This window comes from Vanacampus margaritifer, chromosome 2, assembly GCF_051991255.1.
Source record: "Vanacampus margaritifer isolate UIUO_Vmar chromosome 2, RoL_Vmar_1.0, whole genome shotgun sequence".
In the NCBI taxonomy this organism is placed as follows: Eukaryota; Metazoa; Chordata; class Actinopteri; order Syngnathiformes; family Syngnathidae; genus Vanacampus; species Vanacampus margaritifer.
This window is the reverse complement of record NC_135433.1, coordinates 24,288,571-24,313,917: the sequence shown is the minus strand read 5'-3', so window position 1 is coordinate 24,313,917 and position 25,347 is coordinate 24,288,571. Positions and strand designations below refer to the sequence as shown.

The 25,347-nt window shown below is 47.2% G+C and overlaps 1 protein-coding gene, 1 long non-coding RNA gene, 4 other non-coding genes and 2 pseudogenes across 7 annotated transcripts; 1 reads left to right on the top strand and 7 right to left on the bottom strand.

Moving 5' to 3' along the window:
- Positions 1-130: 130 nt before the first annotated feature.
- On the bottom strand, positions 131-3,393 carry LOC144043588 (keratin, type I cytoskeletal 50 kDa-like). Of its 2 annotated transcripts, none has more exons than XM_077557387.1 (8): positions 2,935-3,393; positions 2,750-2,832; positions 2,480-2,636; positions 2,123-2,284; positions 1,923-2,048; positions 1,474-1,548; positions 1,260-1,408; positions 131-547 (listed from the first exon to the last, which is right to left on the bottom strand). In XM_077557387.1, exons 1-8 carry the CDS (start codon positions 3,334-3,336, stop codon positions 544-546), a joined length of 1,158 nt encoding a protein of 385 aa, XP_077413513.1. In that variant the 5' UTR covers positions 3,337-3,393; the 3' UTR covers positions 131-543. The 2 variants fall into 2 exon arrangements, with proteins under 2 accessions (XP_077413513.1, XP_077413512.1); XM_077557386.1 differs by lacking the exon at positions 131-547 and adding an exon at positions 1,016-1,188 and having other exon boundaries at positions 2,935-3,392.
- On the top strand, positions 249-15,399 carry LOC144043616 (uncharacterized). The gene is made up of 2 exons (XR_013291130.1): positions 249-6,394; positions 7,177-15,399. It is a non-coding gene; the product is annotated as an uncharacterized LOC144043616 (long non-coding RNA).
- A 701-nt stretch (positions 15,400-16,100) lies between these two features.
- LOC144045151 (5S ribosomal RNA) lies at positions 16,101-16,219 on the bottom strand. Its single transcript, XR_013291496.1, has one exon. It is a non-coding gene; the product is annotated as a 5S ribosomal RNA (ribosomal RNA).
- A 182-nt stretch (positions 16,220-16,401) lies between these two features.
- On the bottom strand, positions 16,402-16,520 carry LOC144045140 (5S ribosomal RNA). Its single transcript, XR_013291485.1, has one exon. It is a non-coding gene; the product is annotated as a 5S ribosomal RNA (ribosomal RNA).
- Positions 16,521-16,702: 182 nt separating this feature from the next.
- LOC144045624 (5S ribosomal RNA) lies at positions 16,703-16,821 on the bottom strand. Its single transcript, XR_013291955.1, has one exon. It is a non-coding gene; the product is annotated as a 5S ribosomal RNA (ribosomal RNA).
- A 186-nt stretch (positions 16,822-17,007) lies between these two features.
- Positions 17,008-17,126, bottom strand: LOC144045128 (5S ribosomal RNA). Its single transcript, XR_013291474.1, has one exon. It is a non-coding gene; the product is annotated as a 5S ribosomal RNA (ribosomal RNA).
- A 186-nt stretch (positions 17,127-17,312) lies between these two features.
- On the bottom strand, positions 17,313-17,421 carry LOC144047353 (5S ribosomal RNA; annotated as a pseudogene).
- A 191-nt stretch (positions 17,422-17,612) lies between these two features.
- LOC144046791 (5S ribosomal RNA) lies at positions 17,613-17,721 on the bottom strand (annotated as a pseudogene).
- Positions 17,722-25,347: the final 7,626 nt, after the last annotated feature.

Below are 25,347 nucleotides of genomic sequence, written 5' to 3'. Positions count from 1 at the left end.
GCGTTCCGCGTTACGACACCGTCATAGCCGCCGCGTCAGCGGTTCCAATTTCGCCGTCAAGCTCGGATTCACCTTCATCATCATCGAGGATGATCACCGTCGTCATCAATGTACTATTTTAGCGTTGGTCGATGCCTTTCGTCTTGTAAGTGTAGAGCTGCTTGCAAACGCTCGCCATTGCCCGTTCCCTCCTCCATCTAGCTCCATCTAACGTCTTCTACTGCCGCGTCAATGCTTCTCAACCACGGAGTCACCACCCTCATCTTCATCATCAATGATGATCATCGTCGTCAACAATGTGCTTTTTCAGCGATGCTTTTGGTCTTTGAAAAAAATGTCTCGGGCGTGAGCTCCTCGCGACCGGCCGCCATTTTTCCTTTGTCTTCCATTCTCATCTCCTGCTCGACGCTCTAGCTCCGCCTCTACTGACGCCCACCCGATCTTGTCAAAAGAGAGTCATCGCTGCCCTCTAGGGGCCAAAAATAGTCATTAGGCACAACAGACAGACTGGAAACTTTCACCAGACATGCGGAAGGGTTTCCTCTACCTGTTTCAAAAAAAAAAAAAAAATCATTGGATGACGTCTTTTGACTTCATTGGCAGTGAACCGTAAGTTTTTACTTGACGTCTTTAAACGTCAGTGGCAGTGAAAGAGTTAATATTATGGTACTTGGATTACGTTACTAACTACATTTTTTAGCAGGTAACTTGTAACTAGTGGAATACATTTTAAAAGTAACCCTCCCAACCCTGATTGTGACCTCCTAGAATGCCATAGAAGTAGTCGTATGAAAATATGAACAATTGCAGAGACTTCAAGTGCTGATGACTATCATTGCATCCATCTTTTTTCAGTTTTGCTTATCCTCACTAGGGTTGCTGTACTAAGTAACATCAAATAAACAAGCTAATGATAAACAAAAACAGGCACAGCACGCTACCATCAAAACCTTCTTCCAACTGTGAAGTATGTGGATTGCTTTGCTACTTCAAAGTAGAGACATACACAACAACATTTTCATTTAGGCTCTTTATTATTGAGTTTCTTTATCGCCATGTTGATATCAGCGAGACATGTAGGCGGACGAGCTCTTGGAGGACGAGCTGACCATTCTGCCGTCTACCACCTCCTCTACCACCGTCACCACACGCTTGGTTGAGGACGTGGATGACGAGGTGGCAGAAACACTGCGGGCCAATCAGAGGACAGACGTGAGCGCGGCTGACGGGCGACGTCACCGCCGGCCGACGTGACTCACCTGCTGACGGTCTCTCCCTCCAGCAGGCGGCGGTACTCTGCGATCTCCATCTCCAGACGTGTCTTGATGTCCAGCAGCATTTGGTATTCCTGACGTTGGCGTTCCAAATCGGCTCGCAGCTGAATCAACTGATCTTCCAACGAGGACACCTGCAGGACGGGAGGATGCGTTACATGCGATTCTGCTTCTGGCCTGCTGCTTAATTGTTGCTCACCTGCGCCTGGTAACCCGATAGCATCATGGAGTAACGGTTCTGCGTCTCGGCCAGCGTTCCCTCCAGCGAGGCTTTCTGTACAAACGAACAGCGCAAATGCTCAGAAGAAAGAAGCCAATTTCACCGCAGCAAGTGACACTTAGCAGACACTTAGGGGAAGTAGTTTCAGGATAGATCAAAGCGCTTTGAACCTATGTAATCGTATTTTTTGTTCATCATTCCGTCGGTCGCGTTTTGATCTTGAACTGTTAGCTACAAAAGAAACCGCTGGGATCTTGAATCTAACATTGGCACTGTTGGCAAGCGGAACAAGCCGAGTTAGCAAAAAAGTCAAGCACTCATCTGAAACCGTGCCACTAGTTTGCTGAGCTGAGGGAGAGCAACACGTTCTGTGTGTGTGAGTGAGCGTTGCCATGTTTGTGTTGTGTAGTCGTTGTGTAGCGGTTTACCATGCCCAACATGGACTGCAGTTCTATCTGGAGCGCCTGCAGTGTGCGTTTGACTTCAGTGATCTCTGACCTGGACGTCTGCAAGCTAACCGTTTGCGTCAGCACTTCTTTGTTGAGACCCTCCATCTGTACACATACACACACAAAAACATGATGTAGGTGCACACACACACACACACACTGGAAGTAACGCTCTGCACCTTAGCGTTGAACCAAGCCTCCAGGTCTCGGTGGTTCTTGGCCGTGATGGCCTCGTATTGTTCTCGAATTTCGGCCATCATGGCTGACAAGTCCTGACCAGGGGCCGCGTCCACCTCCACTTGCACCTGACCGCTCATCTGAGCGCGCAACGCCAACAGCTCCTATACATACACACACACACGCTTAGAGTGAAAAAGCGCTTAGCTAATTAGAATGATATCAGTAAACAAGCATGACGTAGAAACAGGTGAAGAAAACAAAAGTGAGAAGACGCAGAAGAGGAAGATGTACAAGAGGAGAAGACAAGTAAAGGCAGGTGAAGAAAATGCAGAAGAAGACGTGGGCATGCAGGTGACCTCCTGGTGGTTTTTCTTGAGGAAGGCCAGCTCCTCCTTCAGTCCCTCAATCTGCATCTCCAGGTCAGATCTGGTCAGCGTGAGCTCATCCAGAACACGACGCAGCCCTGCGATGTCGGCTTCCACCGATAGCCGCATGGCCAGCTCGTTGTCGAACCTGCGGCAGCGGACCAGATGACAATGATGGCAACAGGCAACCATGGCGGCAGAGAGACGGCTGTACGACAGGTGACAAGGACAGCGGCGGATCTGGTTAGGAAGTGGACTCACTTGGTTTTGAAGTCTTCTGCCGCCAGCCTGGCGTTGTCGATGCTCAGGTGGACCGCGCCATTCATCCTGGTGGCGTCCTGGATCTGCAACAACAAAGATGTTAACATTGGATTCTACATACTTCAGAGACTGTACTTTTTAAAATGTGGGTAGTAGAATAAGCACTTGGAGTATTTTGCCGTCACCTTGGCGTTGAGGTCAGCGATGGTGGCGAAGTAGGCGGTGTAGTCCCGGCTGGCCGGACCAACTCGGCTCTCCAGGAACTGCCGGATCTTCAACTCCAGCTCGGCGTTGGCCTTCTCCAGGGAGCGGACCTTGTCCAGGTAGGTCGCCAGCCGGTCGTTCAGGTTCTGCATGGCGAACTTCTCATTGCCCATCAGTGGTTCAGACCCGCTCACGGCGATGGAGGAGAAGCCGCCGCCCATGCCCGCCGATGAGATGCGCACGTCGGAACCTCCGGCGCCGCCGTAGACGCTGCCGGCCCTCATGGACATGATTCGGCTGCTGCCGCCCATGCCGGAGCTGCCGCCCATGGAGGAGCCGGTCCGGACTGACCTGGCAGAGGAGCGTGAGATGAAGGAGTTCATGGTGCTGTTGTGATGCTCAGTGGAGAGTGACGAGACTCCGCGCGCCGCCGCCTTTTAAAGAGTCACTTTGACAATTGGGTATATGTCAGTCTGTCAATCTGGTATGCGGGTGTGGCGATGGCCAGAGAGGGGCGGGGGGTGTGTGTGTGTGTGTGGCGGGGTGTAGTCACCTATGATACCCACTGTCACTCTGCTAAGGAATGAAAACCAGCAGGTCCAACTGGACACACGCCACCTTTTACCTTTTTTTTATGGCAGCATGAAAAAAGCTGAGCTGCTCTTTGGATTCTTTCCAACTTTCTTCTTTCTGCTTCACCTCTGTTGTACAATAGTTTATTTTCTGTTTGTGTTCTTCTATTCATTCTGTTCAATGTCTGATTGGACTGTTGAGTATGTTTGTTTTTGGGGGTTAGTTCCTGAGAAAACTGGATGATGATCATGTCAGAGAAGAGCAACTCGTCAGATCAGAGAAGAAAAAGGTCGTCTGATCGAACGCAGTAGCTTTGTCAATATAATGGGACGTGACTTACACTGGTAGAAATATTCTTGAAACAACCTGCCTTTGCGTATAATGTACAAAATTGATTTGTTCTATGCTTCTTGAATATAAAATCGTCTTTAATCTTATTTACGTAGTGCAGTTATTATTGAAGTCATTCTTGCCTTCTTCCTCTGCAACTTAATTTCTCATTCAGATTCTCTTTGGTTTGTCTCTGGCTGGAAAGGATGTACGGCAATTTCTTGACGGGTTGATTTGCAAGCTTGCTGACAAAACATTCGTCTTCTGATTCATGCATGTGGCATGCCGCAAGGTTCTCAAACAAGTCTTTGTCTTTTTTTTTTCTTCTGCCTCTTGGGAGAAGGGAGCTTTTTTCATTTTGTGAAGACAATGGGGCAAGATTTACACAGGTACAAATAACACAGAAGCTCAGAGAAGTCTTTTTTTGGACTAAACACTGCATACTTACTATACAATACAATACTTTTGCTGTATACTTGTTGTAAAATTATATTTATTTGTGCCCATTAGTTCTATTCTACTTTTGACACTTGACTTCTTTGTCTTTGTCGAGGATCTTTTGCCCGGAGATGATTTACTGTCGTATCTTGACTGGTTGATTTGCAGACTCCCTGACAGGAGATTCATCTTCTGATTTATGAGCCTTCGTGCTGCTGTGAGGTGTCCCGCAAGGTTTACACCAAAGTCTTCTTTGATTTTGGGTCTTAAGCTTGTCAGTTTTATCTCCGCACATCACACGTTTGCCTCTTCACAGACAAATGTTAAGCGCTGATTATCGAGTTTGAACACCAGGTTTTTCCAACTTTAGCAAGATCCACTGGTCCATTATTTGTCTAGTAAACAGATGTTGATTGGTGACCTGCCCATTGTTTGTCTATCTTAGCCAGTCATCTGGCATTGAGCTCATCATTAAATTCCATCCATCCATTTGCTATTGCGAAATTCTAGTCCTGGTCGCAGGCAGCTGGAGTCTATTCCAGCTGACAGGTAGACTGCACCCTGGACTGGTCGCCAGCAAAGTACAGAAACGGACATCTTTTCAAATTTGCACTTTGACCAATTGGAAAATGGAACACTCACTGTCTGGATTCAATCAAATGAACCACAACATCAGCGGTCACATTTTTGTTTAACGTAGCGCATTTACTTCATCCTCTCAACTTTTTTGTCTTCATTAGCCAACGGCATCGTCTCAAAGCTAACTTTTCACCTTTGTAACTGTACATCATTGAGTGTTGTGTAAGCTGTCATTAAGTGCTCATCCATCAATCATCACGCTGAAGCTTATGAATGACGCTCAACCTGACAAGTTTCATTCCACGCACTTTACTACACAACAAGTACAAGTTACTACAAGTTGTTTCTGGTTTTCACCCTTATCCGGTAACAAATTGAGGAAACCAAAATATTTGTAACATCTTGTCAGTTGAATGCTGAGCACATTCATAAACATTTTCATACTGCAGATAAAAGTCAAGGTTTTCAATTTTTCATCATTGATAATATTTGAAGTGCATGGGATGGATTAATGCTGCCTTTATTTTTGATCCTCAAGTTGACCTTGTTGGAATGCAATTCATATTTTGAACTGCACAGGGACGGCTGACTCCAATCAATCGGAAGGATTGATTGATATGAGATCAGTTGTCTTATCTTTGCAAAGTAAATGCACTGTAAGTTGTTTTTTCATTTCTCCCGATTCCAACGCAGGTGAGGATCGTTATCTGGCTTCTCCGGAGCTTGCTGATGAGCTGTCATTGGAATCAGCTGCGTGCCGTATAGGAACACATGGAAAACAGGCTGCATAGTGGGTCCCGAGGACCAGGGTTGAGAAACACTGTTATAAATTGTCTTCATCATGCAAAGAATTATTTGGAAGATCTTGGGGACAAAAGACAAGTCTGCTAGCCTCAATAATATCACTGACCCACATTAATACAATTTGATGTAAGTTGTACATTTATTTAAAATAGTTTATATCTGCATTTGATAGTGTGTTAAATTTGTTTTTATTCTTTTCCAGAGTGCTGGCCCATGACCAGGGTTGAGGAATCCAGGTCTAGAAAGTAAAAACCCTGCCACAGATTGGCTTTAGCCTCAGTTGCTTCTACTTAACTGGCAGGTAAAACGAGCTTGTAGAAGCATAGCATCTGTGGCTTAAGTCAAACTGTTTCAGGGTTTGTTCTCTCTGGACCTGGATTTCCCAACCCTGCCCATGACTCATAGATGCTACTAGCATAAATGCTACTAGCAATAGCTTTTATTTTTATTTTATTTTGTCATTTTAATGAATCCATCCATTATCTGAACCGTTTATCCTCACGAGGGGCGCGGGCGTGCTGAAGCCTATCACAGCTGTCTCCAACTGGTTGTCAGCCAATCGCGGGACACACAGAGACGAAAAGTAATTCACACCTAGGGACAATTCAGAGTATTCAGTTAACCCACCGTGCATGTTTTTTTCAGAATGTGGGAGGAAACCGGAGTACTGAGAGAAAACCCATGGAGGCACGATGAGAACATGCAAACTCCACCCAGGTAGGCTGGAACCCGGATTAAATCTCACAACCGCTGCACTGGGAGGTAGATGTGCTAATCAGTCGTCCACCGTGCCGCCCATTTCAATAGATTTTCTTAAAAAAGAATAATAATAAATGGCATTTAAGGTGCGCCTCGCCAAAGGTTGAGAGTGATGTCTGCATTTTTCTGTCTTCAGATTGATTAGTCACTGGTGGTAACTACAGTAGTAGTAAAAGTGAGGAGGACGACTATCTGATGTGATTAAAAATCATTTTCAAAACAGACTTTCTGAGAAAAAGTGGTTATTGTGAGGTTAGGTCAGGCGTCATTGACGCCTGGCTGACATGTTTCAACCCTGATTACTAAGATCTATTCACCACTTCCAAAGCAGCAGCAACTAGCTAACCCTAACGCAAGGTTTGGCTGTAAATAAACACCTTCACCGATGAGTATGAAAGTAAAGTTTTGATATTTTTGTCGTGTTACATTAGATAAATATTGATTAACAGCAATATTGTATGGTAGAGATTTGGAGTTTGGGTTTGCGATTTGATTCAGAATGGATTTCCGATTAAGATCGATTTTTGATTCAAAATGATTTGATTGACAATTATTTTTGCTTCAATCTATAGATATGCAAGGAATTGTAATAATCCACTCCAGTCTGACTCGCTAATGCTAATTAGCGCGCTACTCGCGGCACTTTTATCACTCAAAAGAACGGCTCCACGCTGAAAAAACAAGAACTTTTATTGGAATAACTTGATTGTGACTTTTTCCTTCTACTCTCTAATGTAAAGACAGCCCAGTGGTCAGCAGTCCTGGCGTCATAGAGGTGTATGTTGCGCACCAGGTACACAGCATATCTCCCAAAGGACAGGCAGAGATGAAGAGCCTCCCAGTTGATTCCACCAGCCGAATCAGCTCTCTGGACATCCCGACAGATGGGCCCGTAAAGCAGAAACCAGGGCTCGTCCATGTCCTCCGCACCAACCGCCGGCGGTGGGAGTCTCAGACCCAATCTCCCGACGAGGAGGTCCTGCAGCCGGGTCCAGAAGCACCGCACCACGGACACCGGAACATGAGGTGGAGCAAATCTTCTGGAACTCCTCCGCACACTGGGCAGTCTCGACTAAACCTGTCGAGCTGAATACTATGCAACATACAACATGTAAAAACGAGTCGATGTCGCAATTTAAAGGCAAATTACTAACCTGGGGGGGTATACCAATTATAAACATTAGCCCAAATGGATGCAGTATCTTGCTCAGGGAATACTTGTGACCACCTATGTTCGGCAGTGGGACGCCTAACTACTTGGGTCAACAGCAAACGATATAGAGCACGAGTCGGTGTCTCTGCCAATCCCATCAACCCCTCCTCCTTAACCCAAACGAAATTGAGGGGTGACTCACCGTCAATCCCTCCCTCGTATGCATCCTGAACCGGCGGTACCTTCTCATAGAATGTGCCCCACCTTCTCAAGATACAAACCCGTACATCACTCACCTTCCTCACCACCTCGGTCCTCCTAAACCTAAGACCCGCCCCACTAAACTTACCCCTGATAGACTCCACATCGACCCCACCTCCAGAATCTAACAACTGCCCAACCCGTTTCATACCTGCCCTTTTAAAAGACCCGCTGAACATGCTCTCCCTCCTCCCAGGAGGATCAGAGAGCATGTCAGGATTAAAACGTAAAGGCATTTGCCCTAGCTGCCACAAGGAGCAAGGGGCCGCCACTACAAACGGCCGCAGTCTAGCCCACGCCTCAAACACTTCCCTCTCAAAAGGCGGGACCCGATCCAGGGCAGTCCGCTGGGGAAGCATACACAAATTATAGACACCATACTCACCCAACTTTTCAACATGCGATGTAAAAAAGTCCTTCCACGCCGCATCGAATCTGGTGTCAAGGAACTTTTTAATCATTTTGAGATGCAGCGCATGCTTCCTAACCACCAAGTCAATCAGTTTAAGCCCTCCCCGATCATACTGACCAACCAAAACATTATGTGTCACCGGTGCCCTCTCTCGCCGCCAGATAAATTTACTGACAGCAATGCTAAACTTATTTGCAAACACCCCCGGTAAGTCATACACAGCAAGAGCATGAACAAGTTTAGACAAACACAGTGCATTTACCTCCAACACCCTACCTTTCAAGTTAAGACCACGCATTTTCCATAGATTCATTCGGGTACACACACTGCTATACAAGCCAGACCACAATCAATCACGACAGGTCACCACATCCCTACCCAAGGGTACGCCAAGTACCCTATAAGAATCCCCTGCATCCCTGATGCCCCAAACATTCGGTGGGGCCACAATACCTCCGCAGTAGGACACAGACGTCTTTTCAAAATTTATCTTTGCTCCTGAGGCAAGGCAATAGACATTTAGGGTGTGGAGAGCAACATTGAGGCTCCCCACGTCGCGTAAAACCAAATTGGTGTCATCCGCATATTGAAAGATCTTATATTCCTTACCAGATGGACTCACGATTCCGTGCACAGCCCCATCCCTCTTGAGCATAGCGGCCAAAGGCTCGGCCACTATACTATAGAGGAGTGCACTCAAAGGACACCCTTGCCTTACCGACCTCCGCAAGGGGAAGCTATCCGACAGGAGTCCATTGCACTTTACACGGCTAACCGCACTGGAATACAAAAGCTTAATCCAGTTCACAAAGCCATTTTTAAAGCCAAATTTCTCCAAAACACGGTAAAGAAAGCAATGCTCGACCCTATCAAATGCTTTACTGCAGGGGTGTCCAAACTTTTTGCAAAGAGGGCCAGATTTGGTAAGGTGAAAATGTGTGGGGGCCGACTATTTAGCCTGACATTCTTTGAACCATTAACATTAAATACAAATTAACTTTTTGGGATTTTTTTTAATTACAAATGGCATACTTTTACTTTTACATTTTTTTTTACATTTAGGTTTTTACCGAAATCACAAACCACAAAAAATTAAGAAAACTATAAAGGATATCTAAGTTCATGTGAAACATTACATATTATTCACTATTATATGCTCACTGTAGGAAAAGTGCTGAAAACAAAACAATGATCACTGCATATTCAAACTGTGATTTTGACCATCACAAAAAAATTAATTAACTGAGATTTAAGAATTTATTCAACTCAGAGGACTTAACAAAGGTCTTGCCTGCACTAATGTGAAGGGTGATACTGGGATCTTGACTACAGTATGTAGTCCATGTCTGGCTCAAGAGCAGTGGTTTTGATGCGCAAGACGTCACGCAGGTGAGAGTCACTCAGTCTCGTCCTCATGCGGCTCTTGTTAATGTTCATAACGGAGAATGTCTTCTCGCACATGTATGTGGAGCCAAACAAGCTCAGCATTTTCTTAGCAAATGTCCGAATTGCTTGGAACCTGCCTTCATCCAGCTGGCGGTAGAAGTTGACAAGAGGGAGCTGTTGGTGCCGACTGCGATGCTCGGCGTCACACTGCAGCTCAATGAGCTCCAGTTGCAGGTGGTCTGGAGCGTCATCAGGGTCCACGGAGAAAGGAGAGGAAAAAAGCGTGATCTCCTTTTCAATAGCTGCAAAGTCCCGAAAGCGCTGCTGAAACTCCTCAACCAGAGATGAGATGTCTGCTGCATACTTTGTCATTTGCGCACTGATATTGATCTGTGGGAAACTGGTCACAATTTCCTGCAGCGACGGGAAATGTACGGTATTGGGCTGCGCCTGTGACAGGTGTCTTTGGAAAAGTAGCAGCTTGGTCCGAAAGGCTTTCATGTGTGAATACAGTTGGCTTACCACTGCATTTTGCCCTTGAAGGCTTGTGTTCAGCGCATTCAGATGTCGCGTTATGTCAACTAAAAATCCCAAATCAGCCAGCCAAACAGGATCATTTAATTGTGGCATGGGTTGTCCCTTTTTAGTCAAGAATTGTCCAATTTCCTCCCTGAGAGAGAAGAAGCGCTGCAGCGCAGACCCCCGACTGAGCCACCTTACGTCGGTGTGATACAAAACATCTCCGTATTCAGCCTGGATGTCGAGAAGAAACTGTTGAAACTGGCGGTGGCACAGCGCTTTGGAGCGAATATAATTAATAGTCTTTATCACCGGTTTCATAACATTATCATATTTCATATATTTGGCACAGAGAACTTCTTGATGAATAATACAGTGGAGTTTAATAGCGCTGCCTCCTTCTTCGCTGACTTTGTTACAGACAAGGCTTGATAATCCACTCCGCTCGCCAGCCATGGCAGGTGCGCCGTCCGTAATAATCCCGGTGACTTTATTCCACTGTAGTTTCATGTCATCTACGGTGGAACAAACAGAAACAAATAAATCCGTTCCTCTTGTTTGGCCCTTCAGACTCTGGAGGTCCAGAAGCTCTTCACTCACGTTCATGTCATTGTCCACTCCTCTTAAAAAGATCAGTAACTGAGCGGTGTCGGACGCATCCGTGCTTTCATCGCACGCTAACGAGAAAAAGTCAAACTCAGTTCCTTTTGCCTCTAACTGTCTCTTAATATCTAATGAAACGTCTTCAATTCTCCGTACCACAGTATTACGAGCCAGGCAAATATTGGCAAACTCTTGCTTCTTCGCGGGACAAATTTTCTCAACCATTTTCATTACACAGTCTTTAATAAATTCACCCTCAGTGAAAGGTTTGCAGTGCTTTGCAATCAGCGTTGCCACTTCGTAGCTTGCCTTTGTGGCATTTTCATTTGACTCACGGACTCTTGTGAAAAAGCTTTGCTGTGCCGTTAAAACAGCTTCCAGTTGCTTCACTTTTTCACCGCGTTTGTTCCCAGTTAGCTTGTCGTAGCTAGCATGTTTCGTCTGGTAGTGCCTCTTGATGTTGAATTCCTTGAAAACCGCCACAGTCTCTTGGCAAATTAGGCAGACACAGTTGTTTCGTATTTCAGTGAAAAAATACTCAAATTTCCACTTGTCCTGGAAGCGGCGGCCCTCGCGGTCAACTTTCCTTTTTTTGTTTACAGACGCCATGTTAGAAATGGGCTGGGCTGAAACGATCACGCAAGGTCAAGGGTCACGGCGGCCAGAGTGCGGCCACAGGGCTACTGCCATCTTCTGGTGAAATGAAAAATATGAAAAATAGCTTTTTGTACACATGTATTTTATACTGTGGTCAACAGTGCTGGCGGGCCGCATATTATTGATTTCATGATAGAGGCCGCGGGCCGGTAAAAATTTGTCCACGGGCCGCAATTGGCCCGGGGGCCGGACTTTGGACATGTCTGCTTTACTGAAATCAACTGAAACATGAATCCCACCAGAGACATGCATCTCCTTCAACAAACACTTTAAGGAGAGTATTGTGTCAGAAATGTCCCGCCCCGGGACACAATACGCCTGTGTACTGGCAACCACTTTACCAATCACACCTATCAACCTATGTGCTAATACTTTCGCCAGTATTTTATAATCGGTGTTAAGGAGACTTATTGGTCTGTAATTGGCCAGGCACCGCTTATCACCCTTCTTAAAAATCAGAGTCACAATAATCAGAGAAAAGGAGTCCGAAACCCGACCCTCTCTCTCTCAATATCGCTAAACAGAGTATGGAGAATCGGGGCTAACCTGTAAGCGAAAACACTATAAAACTCTGCGCTCAAACCATCCTCTCCTGGACTCCTACAGGCATTGAGACCCCTAATTTCTGCAAAAACCTCTGCCAAAGAAATAGGCACATCACAGCTGTCAGCGTCACTAGAGCTCAGAGACACATCAAGCGCACCTAATGCCTGACTACAGCTTACCTCGTTGATCCCTTCCCCATCAAACAAATCTGCATAAAACCTACCTACAATATCCAAAATCTCATCCAATTCACTATGACACCTGCCTGACTCATCCAACAGGCCATCCAAATATACCTTGCTCTGCCTGGACTTCTCCAAACCAAAAAAGAAAGCTGTGGAGCGCTCCCCCTCCACCGCATACTGGGACCTGGATCTCAGTGCCGCCCCCCTAGCACGACTAACCTGTATATTCCTGAGCTCCTCCTGCAGCACCAGATACTCAGGGTCTACCGGGCCTATACCAGAGGTGGCGGCAAGTCCCTGGAGGTGGCTCCGGACAGTATGCTCCCTGATGGACTCCTCCCACCTCCTCTGCTTACTATAACGTAGGCACAGCTTTTTAATTTTAGCCTTTGCCTGCTCCCACCAATCAACCAAAGAATCACAAGTTTCCATTTCACCATCAAGACAATCAAAAAGGTGCTCCATCTTATTTACAAAAGTGGGGTCGGCAAGCAGCATATTATTAAAAACCCAGACCCCCCCCCCCATTTCTCTTACCACCCAGGAAGTTAAGTTTGACGGAAAAAAGGGAGTGATCGCTCCAGCCCACACATGCATAGGAGCTGCCACCGATATACTTCCATAAAGCACTTGAAACAAAACACAGATCTATCCGAGACTAAAGGAGGACCCCCCCGCACCACCTGACGCCGGGAATAGTCCCGTTTTAGGGGGTTGAGACCTCTCCAGACTTCGGACAGATCAGCAGCCACTGCAGCATCAATCAAATAACCTCGACTAACGTCATTCCTGAATGTGTTGTTCGGACCGAGATCGATTTTTGACAACGCTATATTAAAACACCAATCAAAATCGAGGAATCAGTGACATAAGGGAAAACAGAAACGAAGAAGGTTTTCCTCTCCATCTCCTCACTAGGCGCGTAAACATTTATAAGGCGGAATTTAGTGGAGCCACGCAGAAAATCAATCACGATAAAGCGGCCATGTGGGTCCGCATGCACTAAAGAAGACACGCCGAAAACACCCGGCTTGACCAGGACAGCCACACCACGGGAGTGTACAGAGCACAGTCAAATCACCAATAGCCATATCCTCTACCATGCGAAGATGCTCCGCCTCCCACCACGTCTCCTGGATACACAGCACGTCCCAGGTGGTGTTGTGAAACACACTGTGCATCTTTACCCCATTCCTCAAGCTCCGAGCATTAATGGAGACTAGGGAGAGCGTCATTAGGAAGGAGAAAAAAGGAGTTGAACCATCATCCTGACGCAGACTACCGTTTACACTTCCTATTCATCTTTGTCGAAGCGACCTCATTCCCTTGGGGAATGACGCCCATAGGAACAGTTGTGGCATCTACAGTGGCAGACTCAGAACGGGCAGTGCCGCATGCAACGGGACCTTCACCTTGCAGCCCTGACCGTCGATCACTACCAGGCTGGGACTCACAGAACCCATCGACATGTTTCGACCCAACCCTCCCGGTCAGTGATCTGGACCTGACACTACTCCTAGACAGTAGACTATGCGGCGCCCGACCCCTGCTGCCCGCCCTCGAGCGCTGAGACTTGGGAGTCTGGCCTGACTTCAGTGCCAGCTCCCCCGCTTCAGGGGTAAGGTGTGGAGCCAGATCCTCACCCATCCCCTTCCCCGGTCCAGCCCCCGCCACCACGACATTAGAGGTAGGGCAGGACACTGCCCCCCCAGGTATACCCGGTTCCACATCCTGATCTAACAGGACCTCCCTCGATCCAGGGCCGTGCTCTATGTCAACCGTAGGTGGGGGATCCCTACCCCGTTCCTCTGGGTCAGAGGCGAGGTGGCCGCAGCACCCACACACAGAGGGATACTGGTGACAGTCCTTACATTTAGCGGCCTTGGGCTCTGTACACTCACGTGCATAATGGCCTTGGGCCCCACACCGTCTGCAACAAAAATCAGGGCATTCACGCAACACATAAACAGGCTGGAGACACCCCCTGCACACCTTCACTTGCCTGTCATGAATGACCCTAAAATATTCACCCCCCCCACCCCCACAGCAGTGTTAAACCTGACAGAATACGGTAGAGGACGCACCTGGTCTGTAAAGCGGACCTTTACAAACCTCGTCCCATCAGCTATGTTTGTCCCCGGCCACATCCGTCTCCTCACCTCGGACACGGCCGCAACACCCCAAGCGAGGAGCTTCTGAAGAATTTCCTCATCCTCAATATAAGCTGGCAGGCCCATGAAAGAGACAACAAGTTCATCAACACTAATATCCCTCTCGTGAACCCTGGTTTCCCCGATCCTAAACCCATCTAGCAATTTCTCCTTGGCCACCTGGGATGCCACAGTCATTTCAAACCTGTCTTTCGTAATCATTCGACAGGCCAGAATTGTACCACAGACTTCCTTGGTAGCCCTCAACAGGGCCAACGGAGACAGACCAGCACCACCTTCGAGCTCCAAAAACACTGTTAGTTCTTTATCAAAACTCACCTTTTCGCTTATGTACCACACTCATACTACCTCGAATTTCATCCACACCTACATCACCGCCAACCTTCCTGCCAGAAAATTCTCCATTCACAAGTCCAGACATCCCGGGCCCAGCAAAGGCCACATCCATTCTATCAGTCGAAACAAAGCAAAAAGCTCTGGGGGGAAAAGAAACCCTCCTCCACAGCCAAGGAAACTGGGAGGAGTAGAACCTGAAAACAAACACAAAACAAATTAAAAAACAGACAACGAAAGAACACAAAACCACATAATGGGGAGCACACAGCCCCACTGACACACACAGGTAGTGATGGGACGAACAACACTGGTGCGCCAGCACTGTGCCGAGTGCGCAAGTGTGAAACCCCGTATCGGCGCGTGAATCGCTTTAATAAAAAAATCACGTGACCGATACAGGAAGTGTGTCGTTTAGATGTGCTGCGCCCAACTGTATTTATAGGTAGACAAACTGTATCAACATGTTGCGTGTTTGTTGGATGGAGATTAAACTGTTTGCTGTTGCTGTAAATTTACCTGTACCTGTGCCTGTTGGATTTTTGTTTGCTTCCACTCATGGCTCGTTCTCCACACCTTTATCAACTGGCACTTAAATATTTACGCACACCAGCTTCCTCTGTTCCCTGTGAATGAGTGTTCTCTAAGGCAGGGGAACTGGTGTCCAAGAGGAGAAATCGCCTTGGAGCAATCACACTTCAAAAACTTTTGTTTCTCAATAAAAATGTATGACAGAATCTGTTTTTAGTGTGTTATTACATATGGTTTAAAACTTTTAACAAAATCTCATACAGAAGTTAAACATTTTAACTTTTATTATTTATTTTATTACATACAAATTTGCTATATTTTACAAGCCAATTCGTATGAGCATCTAATAAACAACTTAACTCAGCAAGCAAATGGACCAACTGAAATTATACAAAGATGAGATCATATTTTAAGTAAAAGACTAGCAAGTGAATAAATAAAATTTATTAAATTTATTTTATAAATATAAATTCATAAGCTAATATTAAGGTTTACAGCATGCACGTTTTACCATCTTATTTTCATTTTGTTTATCTGCAATGATTTTAGATCTACAACAGAGGTCACTATTGAGTGACCAACACAGTGTCAATACAGTTTGTGTAATGTGTCAATACAATCCTTGAGGTATCATCATCCCATCACTACACACAGATACAATCAGCTCAGCTGCAACCAATCAACCACACCTGGGCGTTCTCAGGGTAGTATGGCCGTAAGCCGAGAAAAATAAAACAGTTGACTCTTTTAAAGGTTACACTCGTCTAAACTTGGGACAGAAAAACATTTTGACTGCATGTTCAGCTCTCATCCTGTCAGTTTAGCGTGCGGCTGTCTGTTAGCAAGTAGCTAGTGTACTTGAGGTCTTTTAAGAAAGTTGACTTTTGCCATGGATGTGCAAAAGAAAAGCTTACAGCACCTGGTATTCCCAGGCGGTCTCCCATCCAAGTACTAACCAGGCCCGACCCTGCTTAGCTTCCGAGATCAGACGAGATCGGGCGTTCTCAGGGTAGTATGGCCGTAAGCCGAGAAAAAGAAAACAGTTGACTCTTTTAAAGGTTACACTCGTCTAAACTTGGGACAGAAAAACATTTTGACTGCATGTTCAGCTCTCATCCTGTCAGTTTAGCGTGCGGCTGTCTGTTAGCAAGTAGCTAGTGTACTTGAGGTCTTTTAAGAAAGTTGACTTTTGCCATGGATGTGCAAAAAGCTTACAGCACCTGGTATTCCCAGGCGGTCTCCCATCCAAGTACTAACCAGGCCCGACCCTGCTTAGCTTCCGAGATCAGACGAGATCGGGCGTTCTCAGGGTAGTATGGCCGTAAGCCGAGAAAAAGAAAACAGTTGACTCTTTTAAAGGTTACACTCGTCTAAACTTGGGACAGAAAAACATTTTGACTGCATGTTCAGCTCTCATCCTGTCAGTTTAGCGTGCGGCTGTCTGTTAGCAAGTAGCTAGTGTACTTGAGGTCTTTTAAGAAAGTTGACTTTTGCCATGGATGTGCAAAAAGCTTACAGCACCTGGTATTCCCAGGCGGTCTCCCATCCAAGTACTAACCAGGCCCGACCCTGCTTAGCTTCCGAGATCGGACGAGATCGGGCGTTCTCAGGGTAGTATGGCCGTAAGCCGAGAAAATGAAAACAGTTGACTCTTTTAAAGGTTACACTCGTCTAAACTTTGGACAGAAAAACATTTTGACTGCATGTTCAGCTCTCATCCTGTCAGTTTAGCGTGCGGCTGTCTGTTAGCAAGTAGCTAGTGTACTTGAGGTCTTTTAAGAAAGTTGACTTTTGCCATGGATGTGCAAAAAAAAAGCTTACAGCACCTGGTATTCCCAGGCGGTCTCCCATCCAAGTACTAACCAGGCCCGACCCTGCTTAGCTTCCGAGATCAGACGAGATCGGGCGTTCTCAGGGTAGTATGGCCGTAAGCCGAGAAGAAGAAAACAGTTGACTCTTTTAAAGGTTACACTTGTCTAAACTTGGGACAGAAAAACATTTTGACTGCATGTTCAGCTCTCATCCTGTCAGTTTAGCGTGCAGCTGTCTGTTAGCAAGTAGCTAAAGTACTTGAGGTCTTTTGTGAAAGTGTACTTTTGCCATGGAGGTGCAAAAAAAAAGCTTACAGCACCTGGTATTCCCAGGCGGTCTTCCATCCAAGTACTAACCAGGCCCGACACTGCTTAGCTTCCGAGATCTGACGTTCTCAGGGTAGTATGGCCGTAAGCCGAGAAAAAGAAAGCAGTTGACTCTTTTAAAGGTTACACTCGTCTAAACTTGGGACAGAAAAACATTTTGACTGCATGTTTAGCTCTCATCCTGTCAGTTTAGCGTGCGGCTGTCTGTTAGCAAGTAGCTAGTGTACTTGAGGTCTTTTGTGAAAGTTTACTTTTGCCATGGAGGTGCAAAAAAAAGAAGAAGCTTACAGCACCTGGTATTCCCAGGCGGTCTCCCATCCAAGTACTAACCAGGCCCGACCCTGCTTCGCTTCCGAGATCGGGCGTTCTCAGGGTAGTATGGCCGTAAGCCGAGAAAATGAAAACAGTTGACTCTTTTAAAGGTTACACTCGTCTAAACTTGGGACAGAAAAGTTGACTTTTGCCATGGAGGTGCAAAAAAAAAGCTTACAGCACCTGGTATTCCCAGGCGGTCTCCCATCCAAGTACTAACCAGGCCCGACCTTGCTTAGCTTCCGAGATCGGAGGTTCTTTTTTTTATTTATTTATTTTTATTATCAAAATACAAGCACAGAAATACACACAAATTTACAAACCCTCAAAAACCACACCGCTAACACCTAGGCACAAACAAAAACATCAAAGTAACCAAAGTCACTGTCATAATGACAGGGGAGATTCGGCGAGGTTTGGGGGCAACCACCAGTGGGCGGGAATCCCTCAAATGTTCAGCTGGGGGAGTCCAGATGTATCCCAAAAAATTTAATCGTTACGTTGAAAAAAAGTGTTCTCGAACTCGTGCTCTCTGACGGCATGGAGATGGCGGATATGGGCTGCCAAAAGTCTCACAAAGACAGCCCAGTGGTAAGCAGTCCTGGCGTCATTGAGGTGTATGTTGCGCACCAAGTACACAGCATATCTCCCGAAAGACAGGCACAGATGAAGAGCCTCCCAGTTTATTCCACCCGCCGAATCAGCTCTCTGGACATCCCGACAGATGGGGCCGAAAAGCAGAAACCAGGGCTCGTCCATGTCCTCCACATCAACCGCCGGCGGTGGGAGTCTCAGACCCAATCTCCTGACGAGGAGGTCCTGCAGCCTGGTCCAGAAGCACCGCACCGCCGGACACCGGAACATGAGGTGGAGCAGATCTTCTGGCACTTCTCCGCACACTGGACAGTCCCGACTAAACCTGTCGGGCTGAATACTTTGCAACATACAGCATGTGAAAACGAGACGATGTCTCAATTTAAAAGCAAAATTACTAACCTGGGGGGGGTATACCAATTATAAACGTTCGCCCAAATGGACGCAGTATCTTTCCCAGGGAAGACTTGTGACCACCTATGTTCGGCAGTGGGACGCCTAACTACCTGGGTCAACAGCAAACGATATAGAGCACAAGTCGGTGTCTCTGCCACTCCCATCAACCCCTCCCCCTAAACCCAAACGAAAATTAGGGGCGAGTCACCGCCATGCCCTCCCTCATATGCATCCTGAACTGGCGGTACCCTCTCATAGAGTGTGCCCCACCTTCTCAAGATACAACCCCGTATATCACTCACTTTCCTCACCACCTCGGTCCTCCTAAACCGAAGACCCGCCCTACTAAAACTACCCTTAAAAGCCTCCACATCGACCCTACCCTCAAAATCTAATAACTGGCCAACCCGTTTGATACCTGCTCTATCAAAAGACCCGCTAAACATGCTTTCCCTCCTCCCAGGAGGATCAGAGAGCATGTCAGGGTTAAAACGTAAAGGCATTTGCCCTACCTGCACAAGGAGCAAGGGGCCGCCACTACAAACGGCCGCAGTCTAGCCCACGCCTCAAACACTTCCCTCTCAAAAGGCGGGACCCGATCCAGGGCAGTCCGCTGGGGAAGCATACACAAATTATAGACACCATACTCACCCAACTTTTCAACATGCGAAGCGAAAAAATCCTTCCACGCCGCATCGAATCCGGTGTCGAGGAACTTTTTAATCAATTTGAGACGCAGCGCATTCTTCCTAACTACCAAGTCGATCAGTTTAAGCCCTCCCCGATCATACTGACCAACCAAAACATTGTGTGCCACAGGTGCCCTCTCTCGCTGCCAGATAAATTTACTAACAGCAATGCTAAACTTATTTGCAAACACCCCCGGTAAGTCATACACAGCAAGAGCATGAACAAGTTTAGACAAACACAGTGCATTTACCACCAACACCCTACCTTTTAAGTGAAGACCACGCATTTTCCACAGATTCATTCGGGTGCACACACTGCTATACAAGCCAGACCACAAACAATCCCGACAGGTCACCTCATCCCTACCCAAGGGCACACCAAGAACCCTATAAGAATCCCCTGCATCCCTGACGCCCCAAACATTCGGCGGGGCCACGATGCCCCCGCAGTAGGACACAGACGTCTTTTCAAAATTTATCTTTGATCCTGAGGCAAGGCAAAAAACGTTCAGGGTGTGGAGAACAACATTGAGGCTCCCCACATCGCGCAAAACCAAATTGGTGTCATCCGCATATTGAAAGATCTTATATTCCTTACCAGATGGACTCACGATTCCGTGCACAGCCCCATCCCTCTTGAGCATAGCGGCCAAAGGCTCGGCCACTATACTATAGAGGAGTGCACTCAAAGGACACCCTTGCCTTACCGACCTCCGCAAAGGGAAGCTATCCGACAGGAGTCCATTGTACTTTACACAGCTAACCGCACTGGAATACAAAAGCTTAATCCAGTTCACAAAGCCATTTTTAAAGCCAAATTTCTCCAAAACACGGTAAAGAAAGCAATGCTCGACCCTATCAAATGCTTTACTGAAATCAACTGAAACATGAATCCCACCAGAGACATGCATCTCCTTCAACAAACACTTTAAGGAGAGTATTGTGTCAGAAATGTCCCGCCCCGGGACACAATATGCCTGTGTACTGGTAACCACTTTACCAATCACACCTATCAACCTATGTGCTAATACTTTCGCCAGTATTTTATAATCGGTGTTAAGGAGACTTATTGGTCTGTAATTGGCCAGGCACCGCTTATCACCCTTCTTAAAAATCAAAGTCACAATACTAAGAGAAAAGGAGTCCGAAACCCGACCCTCTCTCTCAATATCGCCATACAGAGTATGGAGAATCGGGGCTAACCTGTGAGCGAAAGCACTATAAAACTCTGCACTCAAACCATCCTCTCCTGGACTCCTACAGGCATTGAGACCCCTAATTGCTGCAGAAACCTCTGCCAAAGAAATAGGCGCGTCACAGCTGTCAGCGTCACTAGGGCTCAGAGACCCATCAAGCGCACCTAAAGCCTGACTACAGCTTACCTCGTTGATCCCTTCCCCATCAAACAAATCTGCATAAAACCTACCTACAATATCCAAAATCTCATCCAAATCACTATGACACCTGCCTGACTCATCCAACAGGCCATCCAAGTATAGCTTGCTCTGCCTGGACTTCTCTAAACCAAAAAAGAAAGCTGTGGAGCGCTCCCCCTCCACCGCATACTGGGACCTGGATCTCAGTGCCGCCCCCCTTTCACGACTAACCTGTATATTCCTGAGCTCCTCCTGCAGCACCAGATACTCAGGGTCTACCGGGCCTATACCAGAGGTAGCGGCAAGTCCCTGGAGGTGGCTCCGGACAGTATGCTCCCTGATGGACTCCTCCCACCTCCTCTGCTTACTATAACGTAGGCACAGCTTTTTAATTTTAGCCTTTGCCTGCTCCCACCAATCAACCAAAGAGTCACAAATTCCCATTTCATCATCAAAACAATCAAAAAGGTGCTCCATCTTATTTACAAAAGTGGGGTCGGCAAGCAGCATATTAATAAAAACCCAGACCCCCCCCATTCCTCTTACCACCCAGGAAGTCAAGTTTGACGGAAAAAAGGGAGTGATCGCTCCAGCCCACACATGCATAGGAGCTGCCACCGATGTACTTCCATAAAGCACTTGAAACAAAACACAGATCTATCCGAGACTGGAGGAGGACCCCCTCCACCACCTGACGCCGGGAATAGTCCCTTTTTAGGGGGTTGAGACCTCTCCAGACCTCGGACAAATCAGCAGCCACTGCAGCATCAATCAAAAAACTTCGACTAACGTCATTCCTGAATGTGTTGTTCGGACCGAGATCGATTTTTGACAACGCTATATTAAAGTCGCCAATCAAAAACGAGGAATCAGTAACATAAGGAAAAACAGAAACGAAGAAGGTTTTCCTCTCCATCTCCTCACTAGGCACGTAAACATTTATAAGGCGAAATTTAGTGGAGCCACGCAGAAAATCAATCACTATAAAGCGGCCATGTGGGTCCGCATGCACTAAAGAAGACCCGCCGAAAACACCCGGCTTAACTAGGACAGCCACACCACGGGAGTGTGCAGAGCCCAAAGCACAGTACAAAACACCAATGTCCATATCCTCTACCTTGCGAAGATGCTCCGCCTCCCACCATGTCTCCTGGATGCACAGCACGTCCCAGGTGGTGTCGTGAAACACACTGTGCATCTTTTCCCTATTCCTCAAGCTCCGGGCATTAATGGAGACTAGGGAGAGCGTCATTAGGAAGAAAAAAAGGAGTTGAACCATCATCCTGACGCAGACTACCATTTAGACTTCCTGTTCGTCTTTGTCGGGGCGACCTCATTCCCTTGGGGATCGACGCCTGTAGGAACAGTTGTGGCATCTACAGTGGCAGACTCAGAACGGGCAGTGCCGCATGAAACGGGGCCCTCACCCTGCAGCCCTGACCGCCGATCACTACCAGGCTGGGTCTCACAAAACCCATCGGCATGTTTCGACCCAACCCTCCCGGTCGGTGATCTGGACCTGTCACTACTCTTAGACAGTGGCCGTCTATGCGGCACCCGACCCCTGCTGCCCGCCCTCGAGCGCTGAGACTTGGGAGTCTGGCCTGACTTCAGTGCCTGCTCCCCCGCTTCAGGGGTAAGGTGTGGAGCCAGATCCTCACCCATCCCCCTCCCCGGTCCAGCCCCTGCCACCACGATATTAGAGGTAGGGCAGGACACTGCCTCCCCCCCCTGCTCAGGGGCAGGACTGTGAGACATTTCACCAGCCCCCCCCCACCACAGGCACCAATGCCACCGGGTCAGGTATACCCGGTTCCACATCCCGATCTAACAGGGCCTCTCTCAATCCAGGGCCGTGCTCTGCTTCAACCGTAGGAGGGGGACCCCCACCTGCTTCCTCGGGGTCAGAGGCGAGGTGGCCGGAGCATCCACACACAGAGGGATACTGATGACAGTCCTTACATTTAGCAGCCCTGGGCTCTGTACACTCCCGCGCATAATGGCCTTGGGCCCCACACCGTCTGCAACAAAAATCAGGGCATTCACGCAACACATGGTCAGGCTGGAGACACCCCCTGCACACCTTCACTTGCCTGTCGTGAATGACCCTAAAATATTCAGGCCCCCCCGCCGTGTTAAACCTGACGGAATATGGTAGAGAACGCACTTGGTTTGTAAAGCGGACTTTTACAAACCTCGTCCCATCAGCTATGTTTGTCCCCGGCCACATCCGTCTCCTCACCTTGGACACGGCCGAAACACCCCAAGCGAGTAGCTTCTGCAGGATTTCCCCATCCTCAATGTAAGCTGGCAGGCCCAGGAAAGACACTACAAGTTCGTCCACACAGATATCCCTCCCGTGAACCCTAGTTTCCCCGATCTTAAACCCATCTAACAATTTATCCTTGGCCACCTGGGATGCCACAGTCATTTCGAACCTGTCCTTGGTAATCATTCGACAGGCCAGAATTGTACCACAGACTTCCTTGGTAGCCGTCAGCAGAGCCAACGGAAACAGACCAGCACCACCTTCGAGCTCCAAAAACACGTCAGCTCTTTATCGAAACACACCTTACGCTTGTGCACCACACTCATACCACTTCGAACATCATCCGCACCCACATCACTGCCAACCATCCTGCCAGAAAACTCACCATTCACCATTCCAGACATCCTGGGCCCAGCAAAGGCCACATCCATTCCAACAGTCGAAACAGAGCAAAAAGCTCTGGGGGGGGAATAAACCCTCCTCCACAGCCAAGGAAGCTGGGAGGAGAAAGAAACTGAAAACTAACACAAAAATAAAGAAAAAATAACCAAAACAAATTCAAAAACAGACAAAGAAAGAACACAAAACCACATAATGGGGAGCACACAGCCCAACTGACACACACAGGCACAATCAGCTCAGCTGCAACCAATCAACCACACCTGGGCGTTCTCAGGGTAGTATGGCCGTAAGCCGAGAAAAAGAAAACAGTTGACTCTTTTAAAGGTTACACTCGTCTAAACTTGGGACAGAAAAACTTTTTGACTGCATGTTCAGCTCTCATCCTGTCAGTTTAGCGTGCGGCTGTCTGTTAGCAAGTAGCTAGTGTACTTGAGGTCTTTTGTGAAAGTTTACTTTTGCCATGGAGGTGCAAAAAAAAAGCTTACAGCACCTGGTATTCCCAGGCGGTCTCCCATCCAAGTACTAACCAGGCCCGACCCTGCTTAGCTTCCGAGATCTGACGTTCTCAGGGTAGTAAAGGAACATAAGAGTTTGAGCTTAAAGTAGTTCTTTACATCCTGTGTATGAGAATGTGAGACTGTGGAGTGCTGAGCGTGTGAATGGTGGAACAAAACAGGATGTGGGAGGCAAGGGTGTGCAAGAATGGAATGTTTCGGAACGAACGGTGCTGGTCGCGGGGAGGATGCAGAGACAGATAACCCGGAGGCAGCTGGTGGAAAAATACTGTGAGGAAACTACAACCAGGAGGAGCCAGCAAGCGATTCTGCAGGGGAAGAAAGACCAATGAGAGCAAGCTAAAGTTAACTGCAGTATACACATAGCCAATAGAATAATGCCAGGATGCCTTTGTTGCTGTGCCATTTGCATATTGTGTAGTATAACTCATTGCTGGGCAACTCGGATGTGGAGTACGTCTGCTGGTGGCAACAGAGGCGTACAGAGCTGTATTGAGAGGGACCCGAGACCCAGGTGCTTGTATTAGATCTGTGTGTTAGGAATAAATCCACTCGTGTGTGAAAATGCCGGCTTCCTGATACCTTTCTATTGCAGAACGAGCGTGCATATTGTTGGATGAGTGGCAGTTGGGTAAGGTCACAAATTGGAGTCAGATTACTAACTTGAGTTTATGTTGATTTAGAAATAAATTCCAACAATTTATGGTGACCCCGACGTGATGCAAGAGAGGTAAAAGAAGTCCGGGACTTCGAGGAAAACCACAAGAGTCTGGGACTCGGGTCAGGGACCCACGTCCACACCGGGTGACGACCTGATAAAGGAGCCACACGTCCGACCGTCTTTCCTCTTGGGCCCACAGTGAAACAAGGTAAGCAGATTCCTTTTCAAATTCTGCACATTGGCAACGCTAAATTATAAGAGGAAGGAGGAGCGGAACGGCGTAAAAGTGTAATAGTGTGGACGTTAGTAGGGTATATCTGGGATTTACCTACTAGAATAGTTTGGAACTATTCGTGGTTACGATACGGTTTAAAATCTGGGATTTACGTATTAGTGTGGAAGCGGTGTGAGTGTGAAAACTAAAATTGTTCTGTGTAAAAAGTGGTTGGGAAACGCACGGGTGGATTTTAAGATGGCGAATAAGAGGAAGTGTGATAGTGGTCTCGGGTGTGGCACTTCAGACGAACGGACTGAAGTCTGGTCGGAGATTAATGGTCATTACGCTAAGCTGGAATCACAGTTGATTAGTGGAATAGAAAGTAAGAAAATTAAGAAGGAAAAAGAACGGTGTCAGAAGTTGTTTCTGAAATTAAAGAAGGATGAATTGTTTCGCGGAGAACCTGGAACATGGGACATGTCGAAGTTAGCGCGGCAGTTACAGAAAAAGGAAAGCAGAAATATGAGATATGAAGGAGGAACAGAGCCAAGTCGGATGGCGACAGCGTAATAAACTTGAGAAGGA

Bases quoted from the DNA above. Each gene is read 5' to 3' on its own strand.
- LOC144043588 (XM_077557386.1), bottom strand. From the start codon at position 3,336: ATGAACTCCTTCATCTCACGCTCCTCTGCCAGGTCAGTCCGGACCGGC. The intron at 2,637-2,749 runs GTGAGTCCACTT...CCGCTGCCGCAG, and splicing joins GCAGAAGACTTCAAAACCAA to GTTCGACAACGAGCTGGCCA. The intron at 2,285-2,479 runs GTCACCTGCATG...GTGTATGTATAG, and splicing joins TCAAGAAAAACCACCAGGAG to GAGCTGTTGGCGTTGCGCGC.